Source organism: Phyllobates terribilis, unplaced genomic scaffold (genome assembly GCF_046119375.1).
Source record: "Phyllobates terribilis strain yellow unplaced genomic scaffold, ASM4611937v1 Scaffold_9__5_contigs__length_417890890, whole genome shotgun sequence".
Classification (NCBI taxonomy): domain Eukaryota; kingdom Metazoa; phylum Chordata; class Amphibia; order Anura; family Dendrobatidae; genus Phyllobates; species Phyllobates terribilis.
In genome coordinates this window covers 58,846,232-58,872,561 of record NW_027362769.1, presented here as the reverse complement: position 1 = coordinate 58,872,561, position 26,330 = coordinate 58,846,232, and the positions used below count along the sequence as shown (strand labels likewise).

At 45.5% G+C, this 26,330-nt stretch overlaps 1 protein-coding gene across 1 annotated transcript; it reads right to left on the bottom strand.

The window, feature by feature from the left end:
- Positions 1 to 5,326: 5,326 nt before the first annotated feature.
- On the bottom strand, positions 5,327 to 20,418 carry TMEM41A (transmembrane protein 41A). Its single transcript, XM_073646522.1, has 5 exons — positions 20,235 to 20,418; positions 15,233 to 15,386; positions 14,260 to 14,421; positions 11,418 to 11,556; positions 5,327 to 11,324 (listed from the first exon to the last, which is right to left on the bottom strand). Exons 1-5 carry the CDS (start codon positions 20,336 to 20,338, stop codon positions 11,110 to 11,112), a joined length of 774 nt encoding a protein of 257 aa, XP_073502623.1. The 5' UTR covers positions 20,339 to 20,418; the 3' UTR covers positions 5,327 to 11,109.
- Between the last annotated feature and the right edge of the window lie 5,912 nt (positions 20,419 to 26,330).

Below are 26,330 nucleotides of genomic sequence, written 5' to 3'. Positions count from 1 at the left end.
CACAAAAAGAAATCAAATCTACAGGAGTGCACAACACCAGTGAAGGGAGGGAATATACGGGTGCTGTCATGGGCTCCAAAAAATCCCGTTACCGGTAAGTAACTAAGGCTTTATTCGGTCGTCCATGACAGCACCACGTGAGAGAATTACAGAGACTAAGGAAATTAGGGAGGGACCACCGCTTGAAGCACCCTTCTCCCGAAAGTGAGATCTGCAGAGCCACCCAGATCCAATCTATAGTGCCTATAGAAAGTAGAGGGAGAAGACCAAGTGGCAGCCTTACAAATCTCCTCAATGGAAAGCCCTGTCTTCTCCGCCCAGGAGGTGGACACCGCTCTGGTAGAATGCGCCCTCAATCCCTCCGGTATCTCTTTATCCCCTGAGGAGTATGCGAGGGAAATGACCTCCTTGATCCATCTAGCGATTGTAGCCTTTGAGGCCTTACAACCCTTCCTAGCCCCCTGATAGCAAATAAATAGGGACTTATCCTTTCTAAAGCCATGTGATACTTCTAAGTACCTTAGTACGCACCTCCTAACGTCTAAAGTGTGAAGTCTCTCCTCTTTTTGATTTTTGGGCGGAAAGCAAAAAGTTGGGAGAACTATTTCCTGGGTTCTATGGAATCGAGTGGCCACTTTAGGAAGAAAGGCTGGATCAGGTTTTAATATAATCCTATCGTCCAGAATTTGCGTGAATGGAGGGCATATTGAAAGGGCCTGTAGGTCACTGACTCTCCTGGCTGAAGTTAGGGCTACTAACAGGACCGTCTTTAGGAAAATAATTTTGGGGGAGACTAAATCTAGTGGCTCAAAAGGAGGACTGGTCAAGGCATCTAAGACATAATTCAAATACCAGGGAGACATCTTTGCTTTGGTAATGGGTCTACACCTAAAGGAAGCTTTTATAAAACGGCCTATCCAATAGTTATCTGCAATATTGGAAGAAAATAAAGCTCCCAACGCCGACACCTGTACTTTCAAGGTACTGGTAGTGAGACCTAATTCTAAGCCTCGCTGCAGAAATTCCAGAATTTTCCCAATAGGGGGCCCCTCCTCCACCTTAACTTCTGCAAAGGACAGAAACTTCCTCCAGGTCCTGGCATAAATAAGGGTGGTAACAGGTTTTCTGCTAGCCAGGAGAGTATTCACTACATTTGCGGGGAATCCTTTGGTGGTCAATAACACCCTCTCAAATTCCACGCCGTCAAATGTAGACTCGGGGTTGGAGGATGGGAAAGTGACCCTTGAGTGAGGAGGTCCGGAATCTCCGGAAGAACCCAGGGATCTGATATGGACATCTTCCGGAGACAAGGGAACCACGGTCTTTTGGGCCAAAAGGGACATACGAATATCACTCTGGCCCGGTCTGCCCTGATCTTTTTTATCACCGCTGGGAGCAGGATCATGGGAGGGAAGGCATATGCCAGAGGAAACCTCCAGGGAACCATAAAGGCGTCCACTGCCAGGGGTCCTTCTCTGGGGTCTAAGGAACAAAAATTTTCCACTTTCCGATTGGCTCTTGTTGTGAATAAGTCCACAGTCGGAAGGCCCCACATTTCTACGATTCTGGAGAATATTTGTGTATTTAGGGACCACTCTCCTTCTTTTACAGAAGTACGGCTGAGGAAATCCGCTGTGATGTTTTCCTTGCCTTTTAGATGAGTAGCCGAAAGAGAGAGACAGTGATCTTCGGCTTTCAGCAGAAGTGCGTTCGCTACCCTCATCAAGTTTCTTGAGCGGGTTCCCCCTTGGTGGTTTATGTAAGCTACCGTGACATGATTGTCCGAGAGTACACGGACATGCTGGTCCTGAAAATATATAAGGAACTCGTTGAACGCATGCTGCACCGCCAGAAGCTCCTTAACATTTGATGACAACTGTTACTCACTGCTTGACCAGGTTCCCTGCACTAATTTCCCTTCAAAGTGAGCTCCCCAACCTGTAGCATTTGCATCCGTGGACAAGACTGCAGTTGGACTACATTCCCAGGGAACCCCTTTAGCAAGATTGTCATGTCGTAACCACCAACGAAGGGACCATATGGCACGAGGACCTAGCGTAAACTTACGGTCTAGATGCCCCTCTAAAGCTGCGTTATTGTACAACACATCACTGAAAGGCTCTTGAATGCAATTGTGACCAACGAACCGCAGGAAAAGTGGAGGTGAAGGTTCCCAATAGTGACATGGCCTTACGGAGTGACATAGAAGGTTTACGTATACATTGTTCTACCAACTCCCGGATTCTATCAATTTTCTCTTCTGGAAGACAACATAGCTGTTTCCTGGAATCTAATATGACCCCCAGATATTGTTGTACCTTGAGTGGAGATAGTCTAGATTTTTCTAAATTTAGAAACCACCCCAAACTCTTTAAGACCGACATGGTCTCCTGCAGGTGGGTCTCGCATTGAACCAACGAATTCCCCACTATCAGGAGATCATCCAGGTAAGGGATAATTAGAATGTCCCTTTCTCTTATATGGGCCATAACTTCCGCCATTACTTTAGTAAAAACCCGTGGGGCTATAGCTAAACCGAAGGGGAGTGCAGTGTATTGGAAGTGTTTAACCACCCAGTCTATTTCAATGGCCAGCCTCAAGTATTTCTGGTAATCACTATGAATTGGGATATGGTAATACGCATCTTTGAGATCGAGCACTACCATATAGCAGTGGGGAAAAAGTAACTTTATTACGGATTTTAAAAACTCCATTTTAAAGGTGTGTATTTTAAGGAAATTATTCAGGGATTTCAGATTTATAATTGTCCTGAAACTTCCATCCGGTTTCGGAATCAAGAAGAGCGGGGAGTAGAAACCAAGACCCTTTTCAGCTTCCGGAACCTCAATCAGGACGTGCTTTCTTATTAGGGTTTGTACTTCCGAAACGAGGGCAGCCTGGCGTTCTGGGGAAGAACTGGAGGGAACAACCATGAACCTTTTGTGAGGCAATGCTTTAAATTGAAACTTAAGACCATACTTAATCAGGCTCAAAATCCAATTACTATGAGAAATGTGTTCCCAAGCTGGGACAAAAAAATGACAATCTCCCTCCCACCTGGGCTGATTGTGTATCCCCTGTCTTCTGCTCATTTTTTGGAGACGGACCAAAGAGTAGACCTCTACCTTTTCGACCTCTTTCATCAGACTTGTCTTGCTCCCTGAAATATCTCTTCCGGAAAAATTTCCTCTTCCGGAACGATCTCTTAAAGGAGGGTAGAGGTACTGATGGAAACCCCTTCTTAGGGTCCCCCGCTTTCTCCAATAAGTCGTCCATGGTCTGACCAAAGAGGTATTCCCCTTCACACGGGATTGTACACAGTCTGGACTTAGTCTGTAAATCCCCTGGCCAGCTTTTAATCCACAAGGCTCGCCGAGCCGCATTTGACAGTGCTGCTGACTTTGCTGCCAACCTCACCGAGTCCACAGATGCATCAGCAAAAAAAGCTGCCGCCCCCTGAACCAGTGGAAGGAAAGAAATAATGTCTTTCCTAGAAGTCCCATCCTTCAACTGACTGTCTAGCTGTTCAAGCCACACCATCAGGGCTCTGGACGTACAGGTAGCTGCTACTGTTGGTCTCAGTGCTCCCGCAGCTGTCTCCCATGCCCCTTTCAGGAAAGTATCAGCCCGTCTGTCTAGGGGGTCTCTCAATGCACCCATATCATCGAACGGGAGGGAAGTTCTTTTCGCTGCTTTAGTAACAGCAACATCCAGCTTGGGTGCTTTTAACCAGGAGGAACATATAGCATCCTCAAACGGATATTTCCTTTTAAAGGATGGAGGAACACTACCCTTCTTGTCAGGCTTTCTCCACTCCTTATCAATGAGGTCTTTCACCCTTGAATTTACTGGAAAGACCCTTCTCTTCTTTAGCCCCAGACCACCAAACATAACATCCTCAGCTGACTTCTCTACCCTCGAGTCCACTATCCCCATTGTAGATCGGACGGCTTTTACTAGGGCATCGACCTCCTTCAGGGGGAAGCACTGTCTGTCTGGCTCACTATCAGAGGAAGAGAAGGCGGAGGAGGAAGCGACCGATAGCTCAGAGTCTGAACCCGGCTGGGTTTCTTGAGGAATATGCCCAGACTCTGAACCTTGCAATGCTTTGCCTATTTCTTCCCTTATTAAAGTTCTTAGGCCTAGGGAAAAATCTGGGGTCTCCTCCGATATCATTTTGCTGATACAAAGCTGACACAACCTTTTGCTATAAGAATACTGGCCATACCGGTACCATGTGTGGGTGTGTGTTTCCTTTTTTTTTTTTACCCAGGAGGGCGTTACCTGCTCCTTGGTCTTCCTCCCCAGGTCCAGGTGGGATCCAGGTGGGCTACTCGCCGCCAGGTCCTCAATCCCCCGGCGTTCAGCTGCTCGCGCCAAAAAATTCAAACGAGCCCCGCCCCTTCCGGTGACGTCACAGGGCTTCCTGCCCGGCGCACCGGAAGTCGCGTCAGAAGGTCGCGCCCGTCACGTGCGCCGCCGGCGCGACCTGGATCTCCTGCAAGCGGTAGCGAGGGGGGGGGGGGGGAAGCCCGCTAGCGGCCCCACACCTGGCGGACATCTACCTCCCGTGAGGCGATGTCGCGCCTTCCGCAACGCTCACGGAGGCGCCCCCATGAGCCCTGCCGTGGCGTCTCCAGAGGACTGGGACGGACCGGCTCCAACCACCTGCTGTGGCCCTCTCTGGGACAGGAGTCCATCTTCTGCAGGTAAGCCTGCAAGGTCCCCCATCATGGACAGGAAACCTAAACTGAGGCGGAAAGAGATGGCCGCCCTTTTTAACCTGTAGGTTTCCTGTCCTTGATGGGCGGATCCTCTCTATCACATGGTACTGTCATGGACGACCGAATAAACAGATTTCTCTGGAATAAGACATCGGATTGCAAGTATCAAGGTATCATTTTATTCAATGCCCATATAGATGGCTTAGGAGGGTTGATCCCAATGATAGGATTCCCTTTAATAAACTCTAAAAGGAAAGTGCAGCAGACTATGCCTTACTATGCAAGAGGCGACCATAAAAAACAAATACCATGAGGTACAATTGTAAATGAGTTCTTACAGTAGACAATGCCAATCCAATAAGACTGTATACACTGTCAGGTTTCATACATCATGAGCTTAAATGTCTAACAGTGGCCCACAAATACAGTGTGCACTTACACTGTTCAGGCTGTAATGCAAGAATAGTCCTTCTCCTGCATGGCATAGAATGGATTAACATAAATGATATGCAGCTCTCAAGTTTCCTCTAAAAGATGGATGTCTGACTGGCAAGATTTGTTGCACTTAAATTGGTTTTGTAGAGGAGAACATGAAATAAAACTATAAGCCAACACTGATTTATTCATACATACACAATACAATATATTAAAATATATTTATTCTGATAGAACAACATATAGAACTAATATAAAGCAAACCATCTGACAGTGTTATGCATATAAAACAACACCACTTGTAAGGCACAAGTACAGAAAATCATGTAAATGAATACACCGCAGAGGAAATCTCCATGTGGCCCATACCAAAATGAACAGGTTTTTTTTTAATTTCGAAATTAGTCCATTGCTGGCACCAGTAGCCAAGGTTGTAGGAAGTCTTGGGGCAGAATTTTATGGTTGTGGCAGAGTGAAGGAGGTTATAAGAAAAAGAAAACAAAACACGTGACTAGCAGAAAAGACTTGTCTTTTCTAGTAGGACACAAACCTTTAAATCAGTGTTTCCCAAACTCATGTTCTCACAGCCCCCAACAGATCATGTTTTCAGGATTCCTTAGTGTTGCACAGAAGAAGGTGAGAGAAGCTGCGGCAATTTCTGATGCCTTGATAATAATTCTATCGCCTGTGCAATACTAGGGAAATCCTGACAACATGACGTGTTGAGGCCCTGAGAACCGGAGTTTTGGAAACACTGCTCTAAAGGAAACAATTATCTTAATGATCATATATATATATTAGTACAGACCAACTACCAAGAGGTAGTTACCGGAAATGGTCTTCCAACAAACTTGAAGGAGTTCCCAGAGATGCTTAGCACTTGTTGGCCCTTTTGCCTTCACTCTGCGGTCCAGCTCACCCCAAACTATCTCGATTGGGTTCAGGTCTGGTGACTGTGGAGGCCAGGTCATCTGGCGTAGCACCCTATCACTCTCCTTCTTGGTCAAATAGCCCTTACACAGCCTGGAGGTGTGTTTGGGGTCATTGTCCGGTTGAAAAATAAATGATGGTCCAACTAAACGCAAACGGGATGGAATAGCATGCCGCTGCAAGATGCTGTGGTAGCCATGCTGGTTCAGTATGCCTTCAATTTTTAATAAATCCCCAACAGTGTCACCAGCAAAGCACCCCCACACCATCACACCTCCTCGTCCATGCTTCACGGTGGGAACCAGGCATGTAGAGTCCATCTATTCACCGTTTATGCGTCGCACAAAGACACGGTGGTTGGAACCAAAAATCTCAAATTTGGACTCATCAGACCAAAGCACAGATTTCCACTGGTCTAATGTCCATTCCTTGTGTTCTTTAGCCCAAACAAGTCTCTTTTGCTTGTTGCCTGTCCTCTGCAATGGTTTCCTAGCAGCTATTTTACCATGAAGGCCTGCTGCACAAAGTCTCCTCTTAACAGTTGTTGTAGAGATGTGTGTGCTGCTAGAACTCTGTGTGGCATTGACCTGGTCTCTAATCTTTTTTCTTGCCATAATACAAATTCTAACAGTCTATTCAGCAGGACTATCAGCTGTGAATCCATCAGACTTCTGAACAACACAACTGATGGTCCCAACCCCATTTATAAGGAAATAAATCCCACTTATTAAACCTGACAGGGCACACCTGTGAAGTGAAAACCATTTCCGGTGACTACCTCTTGAAGCTCATCAAGAGAATGCCAAGAGTGTGCAAAGCAGTCATCAAAGCAAAAGAAGAACCTAGAATATAAGACATATTTTCAGTTGTTTCACACTTTTTTGTTAAGTATATAATTCCACATGTGTTAATTCATAGTTTTGATGCCTTCAGTGTGAATATACAATTTTCATAGTCATGAAAATACAGAAAAATCTTTAAATGAGAAGGTGTGGCCAAACTTTTGGTCTGTACTGTATATAATATATATATTTCAGTAACTGCATTTGAAAAGTGTCTTGATGTCCTGCAATTCTGTGTCTACAGTTCCTAGGCAGACCTATTTGTCCCCACTGTAACTGACTACATGCAATTCCTGTACAGTCGGATACACAGCAATACTCAGCATGTCAATAGCCTTGGGGCTTGTTTAATTGTATATAAAAATATGTTTGGCTTGCTAAATTTTCAATAAAATGTGATTATTTATAGGTGATCTCTGTTTGGCATACTTCTTTTCTGTTTTTGTATGAAACAACATTATAAGTATGGATATCTAACCCTGCAAAGAAAACTGGAAGACAATGGACGTCAGTTCTTCTTGATCAGGGCTAAAAATTCATAGAGATTTTGGCATATGCAGAATGTGTGCAAACTGAAGAATGGTTTCTCTTTCCCCAACTTGAGGAACATGGTGGCTGATAAATGTTTAACTTTTTTTTTTAGTTTTAAAACAAATAAATGTAGAAAGCCATGCTAAAAAGAACAAAGAGCTAAGCTCATGAGGCTATAAATAATTATAATTAGAAGCTCATTTACTGTATAACCCTTAAGCAATACAGTTATTTTAAGGTGTACCTTCCATTTGTCACATGATATTAAAACGTTAATATTTGCCAAAGCTTCCTTATATTGGCAAGAGCCACCAACATTTATCTAATGTGTACGGGCGGCTTTGAGAATTTTGCACAATAGAAGCGAGCATTGTTTCTGGGGGAGAATGCTCTGTGCAAACAGAGGGCAGTGGAATATACATGGGGGTGTAGTTGAAGTAATAGTTAAATTATAATTATGGTTTTCTTGAATATAACTAATCTTTGGTAACACCCCAAAAGATATAGTCCATCTCAGTGACCATTGTAGCCATTCAACCTATCCACTTATAATAACAATAAAAAAAATAATATAGATAGAAACTGTATGCCTACATATGCCCCATTTTTATTTATACCATTTGTTTCTATCAGACAGGTGAAAAAAATCGGACAGAAAAAAATATCAAAACGTTGCCGTAACTGAGGCATATAGCGATATTGTACAGCCCCCCATGAACCTCTATGCGGTTCTATGGCCAAATTACAGCAGGGCACACAAGCCTTTACAGGGACTGTCAGCACACAATGACTGTTCAAACAAAGCACAAGCACTCATAGCTTGGCCATGTGCATCTTCCTGCCTATCTCTGTCTCTCTAAAGCTAGAGGTGTCAATCAAAGAAGAAAGGGAAGCGGAGATCAAGGGATAGCAAGTAAGTGGGAAGGTGAACTTAAATGTTTGGTCACACCAAGGGTGCACCGAGCACCTGTACTTGGTTTTAACAGTCATTCTGGGCTGACAGAGTCCCTTTAAAGTGGGCAAGATTTAATAAAATCCTACTCACACACCGTTTATTTACTGGTACAATTTTACAGGTAACACTTTAGATGTAATCAGTATTTCTTGAAACTTTTCTTCTCAATAGTTTCTTTACAGTCAAAAAAAATGGCTAATGAGTGTGGCAATACATATATTACCAGGAGGATGCAGAGCTACAGTTTTGCCACAATACGTAAACTTACCCTAGGATTCTTGGTAACATTTGCTATTATAATGGGCAGCATAATCAAACCGGAATTGTGTCTGTATGTCTAAGGAGACTAGTATGAGTACTGAATCCATGGACACAACATTTATTTCCTTATTTCTCTGAGATGAGGTTTAAAGAGACAATTTCTTCAGGTACAACATATTATTTTGATTTCCTCTTAAGTTGATCCAGAAGAAGTAAAAATTAAAGCCCCCTTTACGTTAGCTGCCAGTTTATCAACTTAATTGGGGTGAAGTCCCCTCCAGTCCCTGCTATTTAGCAGTCTCTGTCTCCACACTATAAGCCGGTGTTGGTTTCTACAGTACAACGATAAAATGTGCTGAAATATCTGTCACCAAACACCAACTGAAGAGAAAAACATCCCCATAAATAACCCTTATAGGTTTATAGCAGCTGAGGTGTAAAATACAATAAGCAGAAAATTGGCACAAAAATTCCCATCTAATATACAAAGACTAGAAAGATAACAGATTACCCTTAATAAATAATCATACCTGACAGGTCCTCACTTTCAGGTATACAACAATAAGACACTATGCAGAAAGGGGTTATCTGGGGATCCTAAAACAAAATCCAGCAAGTATTTGTAACCTCCATTATACAATGCTACAAGGGCTTTTTGATGGACAAAAACATATTTTAGTGTTACTTACAACCCCTCTGTGCCGCCTGTATTGTTCTGCATACTGTGTGTAGTATCACGTAGTATCAAGAGCATTGAACTTGCCACATCATCCCCTTCTTTAACCCCAGCGCCTGTATACTAGCTCATCCCACTGTGGATGAAGGGGGCTGGCTTGCTTCCTCGGCATCAACAATATGCCAGCCCATTAGTGATCACGTGGTATGATGCTGCCCTGACAATAAGGAAGTGAGACCCCAATTGGGCCAGTTTCGGTGATTCAACATATTGTAAAGATATGCTGAACGTCTGAGGACAAGTCACCGTATTAAACATTGATGTAAATACGTTTATGCCCAAAAATGACACAAGTATTCTCGGAGTGATACCTTTATTGGCTAACCAGAAGAAAATATATATATGGCTGTATGGTTAGCCAATAAAGGTATCACTCCGAGAATACTTGTGTCATTTTTGGGCATAAACGTATTTACATCAAATTTTCTGGCTAACACGGTACCACAATAAAATTTTGCATTGTACATCAGTATTACACATTGAATCACACCCTACAAGCAGCACAAGTTTATCAGTAAGTCTCCTGTTTTTACATAATTGCCATATAATTTTCTTCCATTGGATAATTCTTTTAAGGCCAGTTTCACATGTCCGACATTCACTGTCCAAGTATGGACTGTGACATCTGGCCCAGCTTCATATATGCTTATAAGGCTCTTCAGTTCGGGTCCGGTCACAGCGGATGGTCAGGTAACACATTCTATACTTGCATTGTAGGATGTGTGAAACCACCCTAAATAGAATCAGTCCACTGACGCAGATATTTACTTCATCGCCCATCTACCAAACACAATGCTTAGGGGTGCATATACACTGGCCAATAATCATGAATAAGCATTCCCAGCAACGCTGCCCGATAATCAGCAGATGCAAATCCCCTGACGAACGAGCAAAAAGTTTTTTGTGGGGTGAAATAATTTTTAAAGGTACTTAAAAACCATTGTTCTTGGCTGTGTAAACAGGAAATGTGCTGCCGAGAACAATGCAGTCAATACGCACAAAACACTCTATTACCAATCCTTCTGTGGGTATTGGAAGTGCAATCTATTAAACAACTGCCGACTGGTGATTGTCTAACTACCGCGATCATGTAGTGTAAAAAGCACTCTAAATGCCCATTCATTGTTTGTTACTGATGGCATGTGAGCACTCCAGCCCTCCTTCTGAATAGACTCCATGGGGGACTTGTGTGGACTCATCAGTATATGATCACAGGGATACAGGAGGTAGGGTTGGGGGTTGTGTAGTGGATGCATGGGCACCTGTATCACCCATGGAGCAAAAAATAATTTGATGCTGTAAATTAATGAGTGCAGAGGACAGACCCTCTTCAAAATTCTATTTCCCCTTTCACTAGCGTGGACACACCTGTATAAAATCATTATCAAATAGATCATAAGATAGAGAAGAGTTAGAATACATTCATATACAAACTTGACAAATTCTTACCAAAATATAAACAAGTATTTAAAAAATGACTGATTGGCTCTGACAGCCTATAGGAGATTTAAGACTTTTCGTATTGAAGCTTTTCCATACACGAGATGCTAATACCTGATTTCACACAAAAAGATCCATTGCGAAATCCATACAGTAAGAGACGTGATCATCTGTCTGTAGATAAAAATACAAGATTATTTCATTAGTGCCTCGGAGATTCTTTAAAATAAGGATTCTGATCTAAAGGAGAAGTCTTCACGTGGCTTTTCTGCCGTTCATCATGTGTTCTTTCTCTTCCAGCCCCAGCTTGTGGTGACTCAACTTCTTGACAATGGTGCCAGGGATGAGGGCAAAAAGCGCTATAGCCAGTAACTTCAGTAGTGTTCCCCAAGAAAACATGTCATCCAGAGTCTTGATCTTTGATAAAATAGAGCCCGTCTGGACACAGATAAAGTTGTAGGGCAGGAGACCTAGGGGTAAAGCAACGCAAGGTGACTACTTGGTTCAGGATTTTGTAAATTATCTGCAAACATATTTTTGACAATGAATCAATGCTCACATACCAATGAGGACCGAGAAGAAAAACTGTCCTACTGGGATGTTCAAGATGGGCGAAGAGAGGTTCAGGAACCAGTTGGGCGTCATTGGGAACAACCGCAGGAAAAGAAGGAAAAAGAACAAGCCGCTACGGTTTACCTCAATCTACACAAAAGACAAAAAAGCATAAATAAAAACTATTTTAAACCTTTCTAGGGGTTATTTATCAAAGGACAACCCTTAAAAAGGATCTGTCATCAGGTCAAAAGTGGACAATTTTTCGGTTTTATTTTTTTTCTGCTTGGGTTTTTTTTTTTTTCATTTGCCATACAATTGCAGAAATATAGGCCTTTTGATTTGGTGCTACTATTTATGGTCTTTACTAAGGGTAATTGTACAGTGCAGCCTAAAGACACGCCCCCAGAGATTCCTGTGATCCACGCCGCCTTGGCAAACATCATAAATATTAATAGCAAATAAAAAGACTCAGATCTCTAGAAATGTATGACACATTTAAAGACAGAAAAAAAAAAAAATCAAGAACAGAATACTCAGAGGTGTAGCAAAAATAAGATAACAGTAAACAAATGTCCACTTTAGACTTGGTAACAGGTCTTCTTTCATTATGGGTCCAAGGAGATGTACACTGCTCAAAAAAATAAAGGGAACACTTAAACTTAACAGAATATAACTCCAAGTAAATCAAACTTCTGTGAAATCAAACTGTCCACTGAGGAAGCAACACTGATTGACAATCAATTTCACGTGCTGTTGTGAAAATGGAATAGACAATAGATGGAAATTATTGGCAATTATCAAGACACACTCAATAAAGGAGTGGTTCTCCAGGTGGGGACCACAGACCACATCTCAGTAACAATGCTTTCTGGCTGATGTTTTGGTCACTCTTGAATGTTGGTTGTGCTTTCACACTCGTGGTAGCATGAGACGGACCCTACAACCCACAGAAGTTGCTCAGTAGTGCAGCTCATCCAGGATGGCACATCAATGCGAGCTGTGGCAAGAAGGTTTGGTGTGTCTGTCAGCGTAGTGTCCAGAGGCTGGAGGAGCTACCAGGAGACAGGCCAGTACACCAGGAGACGTGGAGGGAGCCACAGGAGGGCAACAACCCAGCAGCAGGACCGCTACCTCCGCCTTTGTGCAAGGAGGAACAGGAGGAGCACTGCCAGAGCCCTTCCAAATGACTTCCAGCAGGCCACAAATGTGCATGTGTCTGCACAAACGGTTAGAAACCGACTCCATGAGGGTGGTATGAGGGCCCGACGTCCACAGATGGGGGTTGTGCTCACAGCCCAACACCGTGCAGGACGCTTGGCATTTGCCACAGAACACCAGGATTGGCAAAGTCGCCACTGGTGCCCTGTGCGCTTCACAGATGAAAGCAGGTTCACACTGAGCACATGTGACAGAGTCTGGAGACGCCGTGGAGAGCGATCTGCTGCCTGCAACATCCTTCAGCATGACCGGTTTGGCAGTGGGTCAGTAATGGTGTGGGGTGGCATTTCTTCAGAGGGCCGCACAGCCCTCCATGTGCTCGCCAGAGGTAGCCTGACTGCCATTAGGTACCGAGATGAGATCCTCAGACCCCTTGTGAGACCATATGCTGGTGCGGTTGGCCCTGGGTTCCTCCTAATGCAGGACAATGCCAGACCTCATGTGGCTGGAGTGTGTCAGCAGTTCCTGCAAGATGAAGGCATTGAAGCTATGGACTGGCCCACCCGTTCCCCAGACCTGAATCCGATTGAGCACATCTGGGACATCATGTCTCGCTCCATCCACCAACGTCACGTTGCACCACAGACTGTCCAGGAGTTGGCGGATGCTTTAGTCCAGGTCTGGGAGGGGATCCCACAGGAGACCATCCACAACCTCATCAGGAGCATGCCCAGGCGTTGTAGGGAGGTCATACAGGCACGTGGAGGCCACACACAATATTGAGCCTCATTTTGACTTGTTTTAAGGACATTATATCAAAGTTGGATCAGCCTGTAGTGTGTTTTTCCACTTTAATTTTGGGGGTGACTCCAAATCCAGGCCTCCATTGGTTAATAAATTTGATTTCCATTGATGATTTTTGTGTGATTTTGTTGTCAGCACATTCAACTTTGTACAGAACAAAGTATTCAATAAGAATATTTCATTCATTCAGATTTAGGATGTGTTATTTGAGTGTTCCCTTTATTTTTTGTGAGCAGTGTATATAAAAAAAAAATAATTCAAAATTCACCTACTGGATTGGTGCTACTCCTCGGTACCCGGCACTGCACCCCCCGACATTCTGCTGAACATCCAGTGTGGGCGTCATATGAGCGCTGCAGTCAATCAGTTAACACTGAATGATTGCAGTGCTTTACACCGGATGTTGGTAACAAAGGACCAGCAAGGGGACACTATTTTGAGTACCGAGGAGCAGCACTGGTCTGGGAGTGAGTGTCAAATTTTTTCCCACCTTCTCCGGCACATTAATAAGGGGTTGTCCAGTAGTGAATAACCCATTTAACAGTGATATTTTCAGTAGACCGATCTTTTCTTCCACGCATTTATATATTAATGGTAACGATCACAAAGGATGTATCCCCCACTTCCCAAATTAACAGTGAAATATATATTTTAAGGTGTCCACAAAGATTCTAGATTTTGCTAGAAAACCCAATAGCTATTGTTGTATTGCCAGAGACCTCCAACGCAATGTCATTAGCAATAGTGAAAATACATGACGTGACAATATGATTGCTCACATGTGGTATAAAAATTAATAGACATTTAAATGGAATGAAAGAAAAATACAGGTGACGTCAAGGATATAAAAAGAAAAAAAGAAATCAAATCAGGTAATGGGACAGGGACCTTATTCTGCATCATGGAGATCTTCTCAGGGAAATACATGGTTAAAATCTGCTTGCCAAATGCTTGAGACAGTAAGTAACAGAATGTGGCACCAATGGACGTCAGTGTGCAGCAAAGAAACAGTCCCATCCATGGGCCAAATAACGCTCCAGCTAGCAGGTTCTGGAAAGACACAAAGGGTTAAAGTATTAAACAAGTAATCACGATAGTAAATATTATATTACAGCTTCATTGTTGTAAATGGGGATCCCAATCCTGTATAATGCTATTATTTATTTTGGAAGGACCATCTAATGTGTATTGGAGTATCCAGGAAAGAAAGATTGGACTGGCTAGATTTCAACATAGCCAATCCTTTGTTCTTAGGAAAGATAATCCAGAGGTGTCTGACAGCAGCCTATTTGCCTCTAGGAATACATGATCGCACAGCCAAGCAGAGGGGGCACCTGCCCGGGGGTTCAGAGAAATAACAGGCTGAACACTTGTCCATCAAATGGTGTGTGCCCATCATGACTACATGCACTTGCTAGTAAAAGGAAATTTGAAAAATCATACCGCAGTAAAGTAGTCATATGGTAAATGTCATGTAACTATTTTGTATGATGCGACTGTTTTAACAAAATCCAAGTTTGAAAATTGTGAGTTTTTCTAAATTTTTGGCAAATTTCAGAAATTTTCATATGTAAAACAAATTGATTTACATATCAATTTTATCAGTAACAAAGTACAATGTGTCATGAAAACACAATCTGAGAATGACTGGGATATGCAGAAACTTTCCAAACATATTACAACAAAAAGTGACGTGTCAGATTTGAAAATTTTGGTTCCGCCAGGAAAGTCAAAACTGGCTTTGGTGGTAAGGAGTTAAAATGCCAGCCTTTACTGTAAAATTATTACATTACTAGCAAAAGAAAGAGACAGACAAATAGATAACTAGAGGATTTATGGTAATAAATCTAATTTCACCTACCAGAAAGCTGGATCCTGGGATGGCGAAGCTTTGCTTATACAAGTATGCGCTACAGAATAGGAGGGTGACATATGACTGGTGCTCCCTCTTATAGTCCTGCAAGAAGTCAGCCAATTCACGAAGCTCATCTAGATCTGAAGGAAACACCAAAGACCTGTAATGGCGACAGAAAGAACAGCATGAGAAGGAAATGTGCTCACTGCAGATATGAGGGACACTGGCAGCACCACCACTGGACAAAAAGCAAGAAATGAAGTGTAGATCCCAAATAAAACTATTTCCCATTTTACTCTTTTCACTGAAGTTGGAAAACAACCTAGTGTTGTAATATATTTTATCAGAGAAATCTGCTTTTTCTTCCTCCTGTTCTGATATTTCACTCTCAAATCATGGGTAAAATGTGTTTTCAGTGAAGACAGATTTTCCCATTACTGAGATAGGAGATGACAGTTGGTGCTCATAAAGTTCTATGGCGATGGGAAGAGGCAGGAGGAGGCGGGAGGAGCTACAGGCAGACTCAGACATTATCCTGCAACTCCTGAAATGACAGTTACATTCCCCATATAACGTTATGAGCACCAACTGCCATCTCCTATCTCATTGATGGGAAAATCTGTCTTCACTGAATACACATTTTACCTACGAATTGAGAATTTTGAGAATGAATGATCGGTCCAGGAGGAGAAAGAAACACATTTTTCTAATGAGATATATTACAAAGTTTCTTATTTTCACTTGCACTAATGATTTATGGGGGAAAAAAATAAAACAGTGGTTACTCTTTATAGGGAATCTGTCAGTAGGATTCACCCTCCTAAGCCATCTAAAGGGGTCATAGGAAGCTGAATAAAACCTTGCTATCTATGATCTGATGTTTTAGAAAAAAAATCAAGTTTTTCTTAATATGTAAATGAGCTGTTAAGATCTATGGGCTGGCCACTTATCTCCCTGAGAATCTGCCCCCAGAGATTATTTTATATAAAAAGGGAGTGTTACCAATGTGAGACATGTAATGACTGACAGTCTGCTCTCCTATCTACATGTCTCACAACGGTAACTCTCCCTTTCATTTACAATAAGCTCTGGAGGCAGATTCTCAGGGAGATCGCACCCGATCCTTCTCTCCTCTGACATTACCGGGTAAAGGAGGAACAAAATTCACCCTATATATTAGATGGTCTCGCTGGCATTGGCTGGTTCATGGGACAAATCTAATGTGTACAGGGGCTTTACGTTCACACCTGTCAAATTTGCATAATTGAAATCCAAAGAGTATTTTCCTACTACTATCTCTATGTGAAGGTACAGAGGATTCACATTAGGACAATCACAATTTAATGGGGAAATCCACCAAGTTGTCCATGCAGAATGTGCAGGAATAAGTGGCAAGTGGAAAGCCATTCACATACACGGGATACAGATTGTTGTGCACAATTTGGTGCTGAATCCATGCCAAAAACTAAACGTAACAGCATCTAACAGACTTAATTGTATTTTTTCATGTTACTTGGTAGAGTTGTGTAGGCGGTAAAAGTGGTGGATGCACAGCCATGTAAAATTAGGGTGTTAAGCAGGTGTTGGAGATAATAGAAAAAAAGAGAATGCTCATGAGCATATGCACACCTGTAGGGTAGTGCAGTGTAGTAGTGTAGACGGCTGCATTATTCTTCCAGCCAAAAACAATGACAATCCGATGGAACATAAGCGAAGTGAAGCAAATCTGACCTAAGAAATTACACAGAAATCAGAGGAAACCATTTTCTATACATTTTCTTGCATTAGTACGATTGCTGTAGTAATTTCATCTAGTGACCTGACCTCCTGGCGCAGTCTATGTATGTAGTGCACAGATTATCTCCCCCTCCCTTTAATACACGACAAGTAAATTGCTATCTGATTTCACACACACGCACTTGCTAAACTTAGCTTTGGATACGCCACACCATGTTATCTGCATGGCTTTCATGTCTGCGACTATACAGGTTACCCGATACATTTATTTTGGGGACACCAGTGATATAAATGGTCCTATTGAAGTTCCTCTGAAATAAACTCACCTTCAACCTGCGGTTTGTTCCAAAATACATCGTTCTCCAGCAGTTTTTTTTTTGTATAAAAGACAAATATTTTGTTTGCCATAAGAGATGAACGCATAGTCGTAGTCCCTCGGTATCGGGGCCCATACAGCTGTGTAAGGGCCTGTGACATGGCATCCACAGACTTCTTGGAGGCCATAACGCTCAGTGGTGTAGTGCAGGGAGCGCCGTCCAGTGTTGCACACACAGAGAGGATCGGAGTACAGAGACACCACAAGTCGACTTCACTGAGCATTAGAGCTATTTAAAAAGCTTAAATATCCCTTAAAATTGTTTCAATATTTATATCATAGAAGAACGGTCTACAGATCAGTGTTAGACGGGTAAGAGGGCTGTTCTTTACTGCATGGACTTTGGATCGTTCTCATGTTTGTCTCTCGCTCAGTTGATAATGGACTTTGACAGCAGTAATTAGAGCACAAGTTCAGCGGCTTCTTACAAATTAAACCGGTCTTAGATGGATGCCCCCAATCTGATCAGAATGCTTATGTTCTACTAGGAGCACTGTATTATAGACACACGGGGTAGCCATAGGTCTGCCTCCGAGAGTCCTGTGGTGTCTGACGCCGTGGTACCAGCACATCCTTTTGGTCCTGTATGTGGTGAGGTGGGGCCTCTACAGGCTTTTACACTATATCCTACACATACTGGATCAACTAGAAATCTGGGGAATTTGGGAGAAGAGTTAATACTTCAAATCTTTTGTCATATTTCTCAAAACATTCCTGAAAAATGTCATGTAGTGTGATAGGACGATTCATCCTGAGGCCACTGTCATTAGGCATTGCCATGAAGCAGTGTACCAGGTGTGCGTAGCCGGCGGAATGCCAGGATCCATGGTGTCCCCGTAGATCAGTGCCAAGGGCATCACACCATCTCTGCAGGCTTGTCTTTTTCTGGTGCCATCTCTTCCCAAAGTTATGCAATGGACATGCACCCGTAAGTCCAGATGATGTAAAACACAATGTGTGTCCTCCGAGCCGACCACCTTCTTCTATTGTCCTGTGCTGCAGTTTGGACGCTTAGGTGTCCATTGTTGGCACTTTTGGCAGTAGACTTTGCTCAGTACGAGCACAGAGACAGCTCTGCAGCCCTATACTCTGATCTACTGTGTGTTCTGACACTTTCCTATCATAGTCAGCATTAAATGTGGTTTCCACCCCAGGGAAAATTTTGAGAAAACAGTGCAACTAATCAAACACTAACAGTCGGCAATGATCACACTGTTAGGATTTGGATCTGATATCACATGACAGCATTAAGCAATTTACACAACGGCAGGTACAAGCAGGATAGATTCTCACCCGCTTCTCTAAATAGGACAGAATGAAGCGGATGAAAAGCGAGATTGGCAAATCACATCCTAACAGTGAGTATATTACACACTGTTAATAGTCGGCAAGCAGCACTGCTTACCGGAAGTTTGTCCTAGGATGGAAAACCCCTTCTACTCTCTCATCAATGTGTGAAGCAATCGCTATTATTAGAGATCAGACCAGATGGGAAGCGATCGCTCCCTACACATCATGACCGACCTCGCCACGACCTCAATAATAAACGTAACCGGAATTACTACATCATGGACAATACACGTGTCAGCGAGGATTTATTACACCTCCACAGTCATTACTATGACCAATCACCATGACAGCCACTGACTGACAGCTGCCTGCCTCTCCCCACACGCTGGCTGACAGCCGCCTGCCTCTCCCCACATGCTGGCTGACAGCCGCCTGCCTCTCCCCACGCGCTGGCTGACAGCCGCCTGCCTCTCCCCACGCGCTGGCTGACAGCCGCCTGCCTCTCCCCACGCGCTGGCTGACAGCCGCCTGCCTCTCCCCACGCGCTGGCTGACAGCCGCCTGCCTCTCCCCACGCGCTGGCTGACAGCCGCCTGCCTCTCCCCACGCGCTGGCTGACAGCCGCCTGCCTCTCCCCACGCGCTGGCTGACAGCCGCCTGCCTCTCCCCACGCGCTGACTGACAGCCGCCTGCCTCTCCCCACGCGCTGACTGACAGCCGCCTGCCTCTCCCCACGCGCTGACTGACAGCCGCCTGCCTCTCCCCACGCGCTGACTGACAGCCGCCTGCCTCTCCCCACGCGCTGACTGACAGCCGCCTGCCTCTCCCCACGCGCTGGCTGACAGCCGCCTGCCTCTCCCCACGCGCTGGCTGACAGCCGCCTGCCTCTCCCCACGCGCTGGCTGACAGCCGCCTGCCTCTCCCCACGCGCTGGCTGACAGCCGCCTGCCTCTCCCCACGCGCTGACTGACAGCCGCCTGCCTCTCCCCACGCGCTGACTGACAGCCGCCTGCCTCTCCCCACGCGCTGACTGACAGCCGCCTGCCTCTCCCCACGCGCTGACTGACAGCCGCCTGCCTCTCCCCACGCGCTGACTGACAGCCGCCTGCCTCTCCCCACACGCTGACTGACAGCCGCCTGCCCCTCCCCACACGCTGGCTGACAGCCGCCTGCCTCTCCCCACACGCTGACTGACAGCCGCCTGCCTCTCCCCACACGCTGACTGACAGCCGCCTGCCTCTCCCCACACGCTGACTGACAGCCGCCTGCCTCTCCCCACACGCTGACTGACAGCCGCCTGCCTCTCCCCACACGCTGACTGACAGCCGCCTGCCTCTCCCCACACGCTGGCTGACAGCCGCCTGCCTCTCCCCACACGCTGACTGACAGCCGCCTGCCTCTCCCCACACGCTGACTGACAGCCGCCTGCCTCTCCCCACACACTGACTGACAGCTGCCTGCCTCTCCCCACACGCTGACTGACAGCAGCCTGCCTCTCCCCACACGCTGACCGCTGTCCTCTCACCGGTACATACACTTGTCACTTCATTACAACAGAAGTGCCCCCTCCGCACACTGCCAGTAGCCCCCCACTCCCAGTGCCCACCTCTCAGCCTCCTGTCCTCGGCCCGGGCGCAGGCGGGTGCTCAGGACGTACAGGTAGAAGGTGGCGCAGCCAAACACCAGGAAGAAGCCGGCAAGAGAGCGCATGATGCCGGAGAGCAGCGGGCACAAGAAGTACCCCGGAACTAATGTCACTGGCGTCTGCAGCCGGGGAGCCACAACTAGAGAGGACCGGAAGTGCAGGGGCTGTGTGCAGTAACCATGGTTACCGAGTATGCTAGGAAATACAGCATGAAATAAATACGCACAGTGGCAATAATATGTCACTGCCATGTATACACATAGCAATGTAGGAGAAAGCTGGATGGCAGCAGCTCAGCCTCCACAGCTTGTAACATTCATCTTTCCCGGAGTCCTGAGAAGCTGCCTCATTTTACATATTCAGAAAGGCGTATGGTGTTAAGTTTTATATTATTATAATGTTTATTTTATATCCAGGCAGATTTGCCATTCTGGACTCAGGAAAAGTTGGTGATATCCACTGTGCCAGCTGTAATGGTGGTGGGGAAAATAGTTTTCAATACATTTAAAGGGGTTGTCCACTAGTTGAACAGCCTCTTCTTAAATGCCCATGTGCCCCCAGTAAAAAAGAAAATGTTATACTCACCTCCTGGACCAGCGCCGTTCCAGCGATGTTTGTGCCGAGTCTCTTGGTGGTTGCATGACATTGTTATGTGACATGAGCGCTGCAGCCAATCAGTAGTCATTCACCGACTGCAACCTTTAGGCCACGTGCACATATTGAGTATCTGGTGAGTCTTTTACCTCAGTATTTGTAAGCCAAAACCAGGAGTGGAACAATCAGAGGAAAAGTATAATAGAAACACGTCACCACTTCTGTATTTATCACCCACTCCTGATTATGGCTTACAAATACTGACCGAATACTGAACGTAGGACCGTGGCCTTGCTATTTAGTGTCTGACGGAATATTGATGAGAAGCTTATTGACTTCAGTGTTCACATGACATAACAGTGCGAATCAATCACTGAAAACATTTGTTCTGACATCGCTGGAACGGCACCGCTAAAGGAGGTAAGTTTACATTGTTCTTCTTTTCTGTTGGACACTGACTTGATTTGAGTGTCCCATTCATTTAAATGAGAAAACTTTTTTAGTGCACGTTCGTGATTTTTTTCAACTGGTGTTAAAAAAAGCATCAAGTCATTTTTGGGGCATTTTTGTAATTAAAAATGCATCAAAGAAAACGGTGAAAACAAAAACGTGTAACAAACAAAAAACATATACAAATAACACACAAATGAGCTTGTGTAGCACCCCGAGGGCTCGGCTGCTACAGGGGTATTGCACCTCGAACCAGAGGTGTGGTATTCCACTCCCGGGTAAGGATGGAGTGTGGACTAGAACTCAGTTAGCTGCATGCACCACACACACCCCATTTCCGAGGAACAGACCGACGGTACTCCCACTAGAAAGATGTGCAGGTACGACAGCTTCTGTTCCTGGCTGGAGTGGGGAGGGGGAGGAAAACCCAGTGGTGTAGGAGCAGATAGGGGCGGGTTTCTGGGCATAGGAAGGAGCCCATTGGTTGCTAATCACCTGGGCTCGGGTGTCAGAGGGAGTATAAAAGGTGGGCACCATCTTAGGAGTGAGTTCAGTTCAGTCAGACAGAAGAAGAGTGAGAAGAGGAGTGACAGGGAGCAGCAGCCCTGTCTGGGTGCTGCCCCTGGAGGGAGCAAGAGTGAAGAAGAAAGGAACAAGAAGCAAGGAAAGAATGAAACATAAGAAAAGGCCCAGAGACATGAAGCAAGAAGGAACCCGAACACGCTAGGAGTCAGCGGGTGAAGGGTTGGCAGATCAGGGTACCGGATCCCAAACTGGTGGAGGCCACTTATCCTCAGCCAGGAACCGGAGGACGTGGCCACGTCATGGTGCGACCACTCACTACACTCACCACGAAGGCATGCCACATAGGGTCAGGGAGACCGGAGAAAGGTTTCGCCACCAGAAGGCCCGAGGAAGCTGGACATGGGTGGGTCCCTAGTGGGGACGGCCAGAGAAAGGAACGGGGAAAGGAGTTCAAGGTCACACTCTGGAACTGCCTGGGGGTTGGTCGAGCCCCGTACCTGGTGGACGCAGCATGGCTCGGGTCGTCATCACCTGCAGGACTGACGTTAATAACAACTGTGAGTAAAGCATTGAAAACTGCAATCAGTCTCTGTGTTCCATCGCACCACCAGCACCATAGGTACCGGGACGCTCTTACTACCACTCCCTTCACCCGCACCAGCTGCCCTGAGGCTATACCTCTCCCGTTGGGGGTTATACCACCATAGCTGCACATATATACCATCGGCCTCAGCGGACTGTTTTGCAGTGGCGGCCTTGCGACCGCAAATCAACGGGTGGCGTAGTCGGACACTAATACCATCATACCAATAACTGCCACTTAGTTTGACCACCCTGGGCACGGACCGGGTCACCGCCACACGAAGACTACTACCCCCTTCGGATCCGGCTCCGGGTAACCCCCGCGCGCCGCACTACAGCACTGGCCCAGGGGGCGAGTCACTTGTTCTCACAAAACTGGGTCAAAAATTAATTAAAGAGGTTGTCCACTACTTTTTCATTGATGACCTATCCTTGGGATAGGTCATCAATGTCTGATCGCTCACTTGCGGAGTAGGTCATCTTCTGATAATGGCCATCACAGGGTACTGCACATCCGCCTCCTATTGATTTGAATCGGAGGGTGTGTAGTACCCTGCGGCAGCCACTACCAGAAGGAACAGCTTGGCAAGTGAGTACTGGCGGCCACTGACACCGATAACAGCTGATCAGCGGGGGGTTTGGGTGTTGGACTGCGGCTGATCACACATTTCTGACCTATCCTAAGGAGAGGTCATCAATTAAAAAGTCGTGGACAATCTCTTTAAGAAGAAAAGAAGTATGCATGAAAGCTGGGATCACCAAATGAGAAATATAAATACTTTATTTTGATACAAGAACAATTTATGGCACACAATTAAACAGTTAAAAAGCCAGAAGGCTGCATATTAATACACCAGGTGTGTCGATAACAGGACTAACAACTCTTCTCCGATGTTCAAATGGTGACAATAAACAGAGAACCCCACTTACAAAATATATCACAATTTAGAACACTGTTGATAGAGGATAGCACAGTAAATATATATCTCAGAAAAAATATGGACCACAGTTCAAAACAGTGTTGACATGAGATGATGATAAAGGCTTGGAAAGTAATAATCAAATGTAGATAAATGTGTGGATTTATAAATAAATAAATCTATGAGGCATTGCAAGAATGCAAAGTACCCATTATGCAACAGATAACCCAAATAACATCCTTGTAGTGTGATATTTCCAGTATAAACAACCAATAATAGCCTGTGCTACACAAAAACAATGACCACCTAATGTTTACCAGACGTAGAAGTAAGTATAAATGTCCCACATGGGATTAGAGGTCTTAACATGTGAAGAAAAATGACAAAGTATATATGGAAGAGTGGGACCTGAAAATCGGGACAAGATATAACAGAGGAGTAAAGACCCCATATGTATCACCACCCGGTGTGTTGTTTCTTCAGGGAATGAATTGTTCTTCTGTTTACTAAGTAAAAAATTTAACTTTGTAAAATACATTTTCGGCTTGTGTCTCCATTTTCTGAGATCCCCACATCCCTCTTTGCAACGTTTACCATACGTGTTAATTAATTTCATATTTTGATAGAACAGACTTTTTCGGACATGACTATCAAATGTGTTTATTTTTTATTTATTTATTACTTTTAAACTATATAGTATATAATGGAAGAGCAAGATGTCAGTGAATGGGGCCTTCAGAAGGCCCCAGCTGCCATTACAACCCATCTTTAGCCTGCAATCATGGCACGGGGTAGGTGGTGGCGGGGTAACAGGAGCTGGTGCATGTGTCACCATAAACCCGTCCATTTAAATGCCTCTCAGAGATTGACAGCGAGATCTAAATAGTTATGCAGCAGCGATTGGAGCCATTCTATGTCGGGAAGGTGGTTAATTGTAATGTAGTGTATTTTACCAGTCTGTGACGTAGGCAGGTGTCAGGGTATTATTACTCTGCAGCCACAGGCAAATAGGTGTCAGGCTGTAACTTTTGGTACTTTTACTCCAGTACCAGTAGGCTAATCCACCTTTTTGAAAAGTGTGTACAGCTTAGTCTTAAAAGGCATGGATAAGCATTTGCCAACAAGTTCATTATAATTTATGTCACAAAAGTGGCTTAAATTACAACAGAATTGTACTCCAGCCGGCAGGGCCGTATTTGGAGTTTCTGCTGCCCTAGGCACTGTCAGTGGTCGCCCCCCCCCGGTCACGCCCACCCTCACCTCCCGTCACGTCCCCCCCATGTCGTGCCTCCCTCGCATCCAATATCTTCCCCCCGTCGCGGCCGTTTCCCCAAGTTTCATGTAGCTCCCCCCCCCTATTCCATGTAGCACATATAAAAGGTTGGGGTGGGGGGGAGATGGGAGCAGCCCACACAGACCACAGGGCTGCAGCATTGCATATGGGGGTGGGGGGGATGGGAGCGGCCCACACAGACCACAGGGCTGCAGCATTGCATATGGGGGTGGGGGGGGTGGGAGCGGCCCACACAGACCACAGGGCTGCATCATTGTATATGGGGGTGGGGGGGGGGGAGCGGCCCACACAGAATTGGGCTGCAGCAGGCACTGCAGCATTGCATATGGCCCATATGCAATGCTGCAGTGCCTGATGCAGCCCATGTCTGGGATTCAGACCCCACTGTGTCCCTCCCTGCTGCTGCCTGCCATCATGTCTGACCAGTGACAACAGTCACAGACTAGTCAGACTCCTCAGAGTCTGAGACTAGTCAGATGCTCAGGCAGTCTGGGCTCTGTCAGGCTGGCACTGCTGCCCGCTGGCTGTACTGTCTGTGCACAACACAGAACACAGTACTGGCGGCAGCTGCTGACTGCGCGTCTGCGCCTAAACTATGATCCCGCCGCCCGCCTCGCCGCCCGCCATCATCAATTATGCTGCAGAGCAGACTGTCTGCAGAAGTGCAGCGCCTCAGCAAGCATCATGCACCGGCACCACGGCCCGGGTGGCAGTGTCGGCGCAATGGCACATCACAACAGGACACAATTACTGGCGCTGCCTGCTGAGATGTGCCGCCGCCAGCGATGTGCTGTCCGGGCCTCCGCGGGAACTTCAAGTGCCCGGGCTCCTCCTCTTCTTTCCAGATCGCAGCAGCAGAGCAGACTATAGAGGTGAGGTGGGTGGGCGTGACCGGAGGGCGAGAGGGCGCGATCAGGGGTGGTTTAAGAGTAGCAAGGGCCCCGGGCAGTTTAGAAGGTTTGGCCCCCCCCCACACACACACACACACACCTACACACACCTACACCTGATGTATCACATGTCACATGATCCCCTGTGATAGATCATGTGATAGTTCACGTGAAATTAATTTGGCACAATATTAATTATAATAATATTTTTTAGGCTGTGTGCCCACTATGCGTTTTTTAAGCAATTCCGCTGCAGAAACACTTAATAAACGCTTGGTAGAAGGTCTGCCATGTTCCCCAATGATAATCCACATGTGCTGTGCACATGCTGCGGAAATTTCCGCTGCGGATTATCATTGTGGAAAAATCCACAGCACTACCAATTATTTTGCGGAAGCTCGGCGTTTTCGCCGCCATTGACTTGCATTGGATCGCATGTAATCCACATCACTGAATCTGTACATGCAGAATCCATGCGTTTCAATGTGCGGATGGTACCCGGGTTTGGAGAAGAGGAGACTCTCCTCCAGACCCGGGTACCATAGTACCTGTAAAAAAAAGAATAAAATAAAAAATAAATATCATACTTACCTTCTGATGGCCCCCGGTGTCTTTATCCGATGCGTTCTGGCTTGCCGGCAGCTCACGATGGTCTGAAAAGGATCTGCCGTGACGTCATTTAGTCATGTGACGGGTCACGCGACCGCTGACGTTGGCAGGCCATCAGAAGGTAATTATATATTTATTTTTTACCATTCTTTTACGGTCACACTATATAAATCCATGCCGGTTGCATGGATTT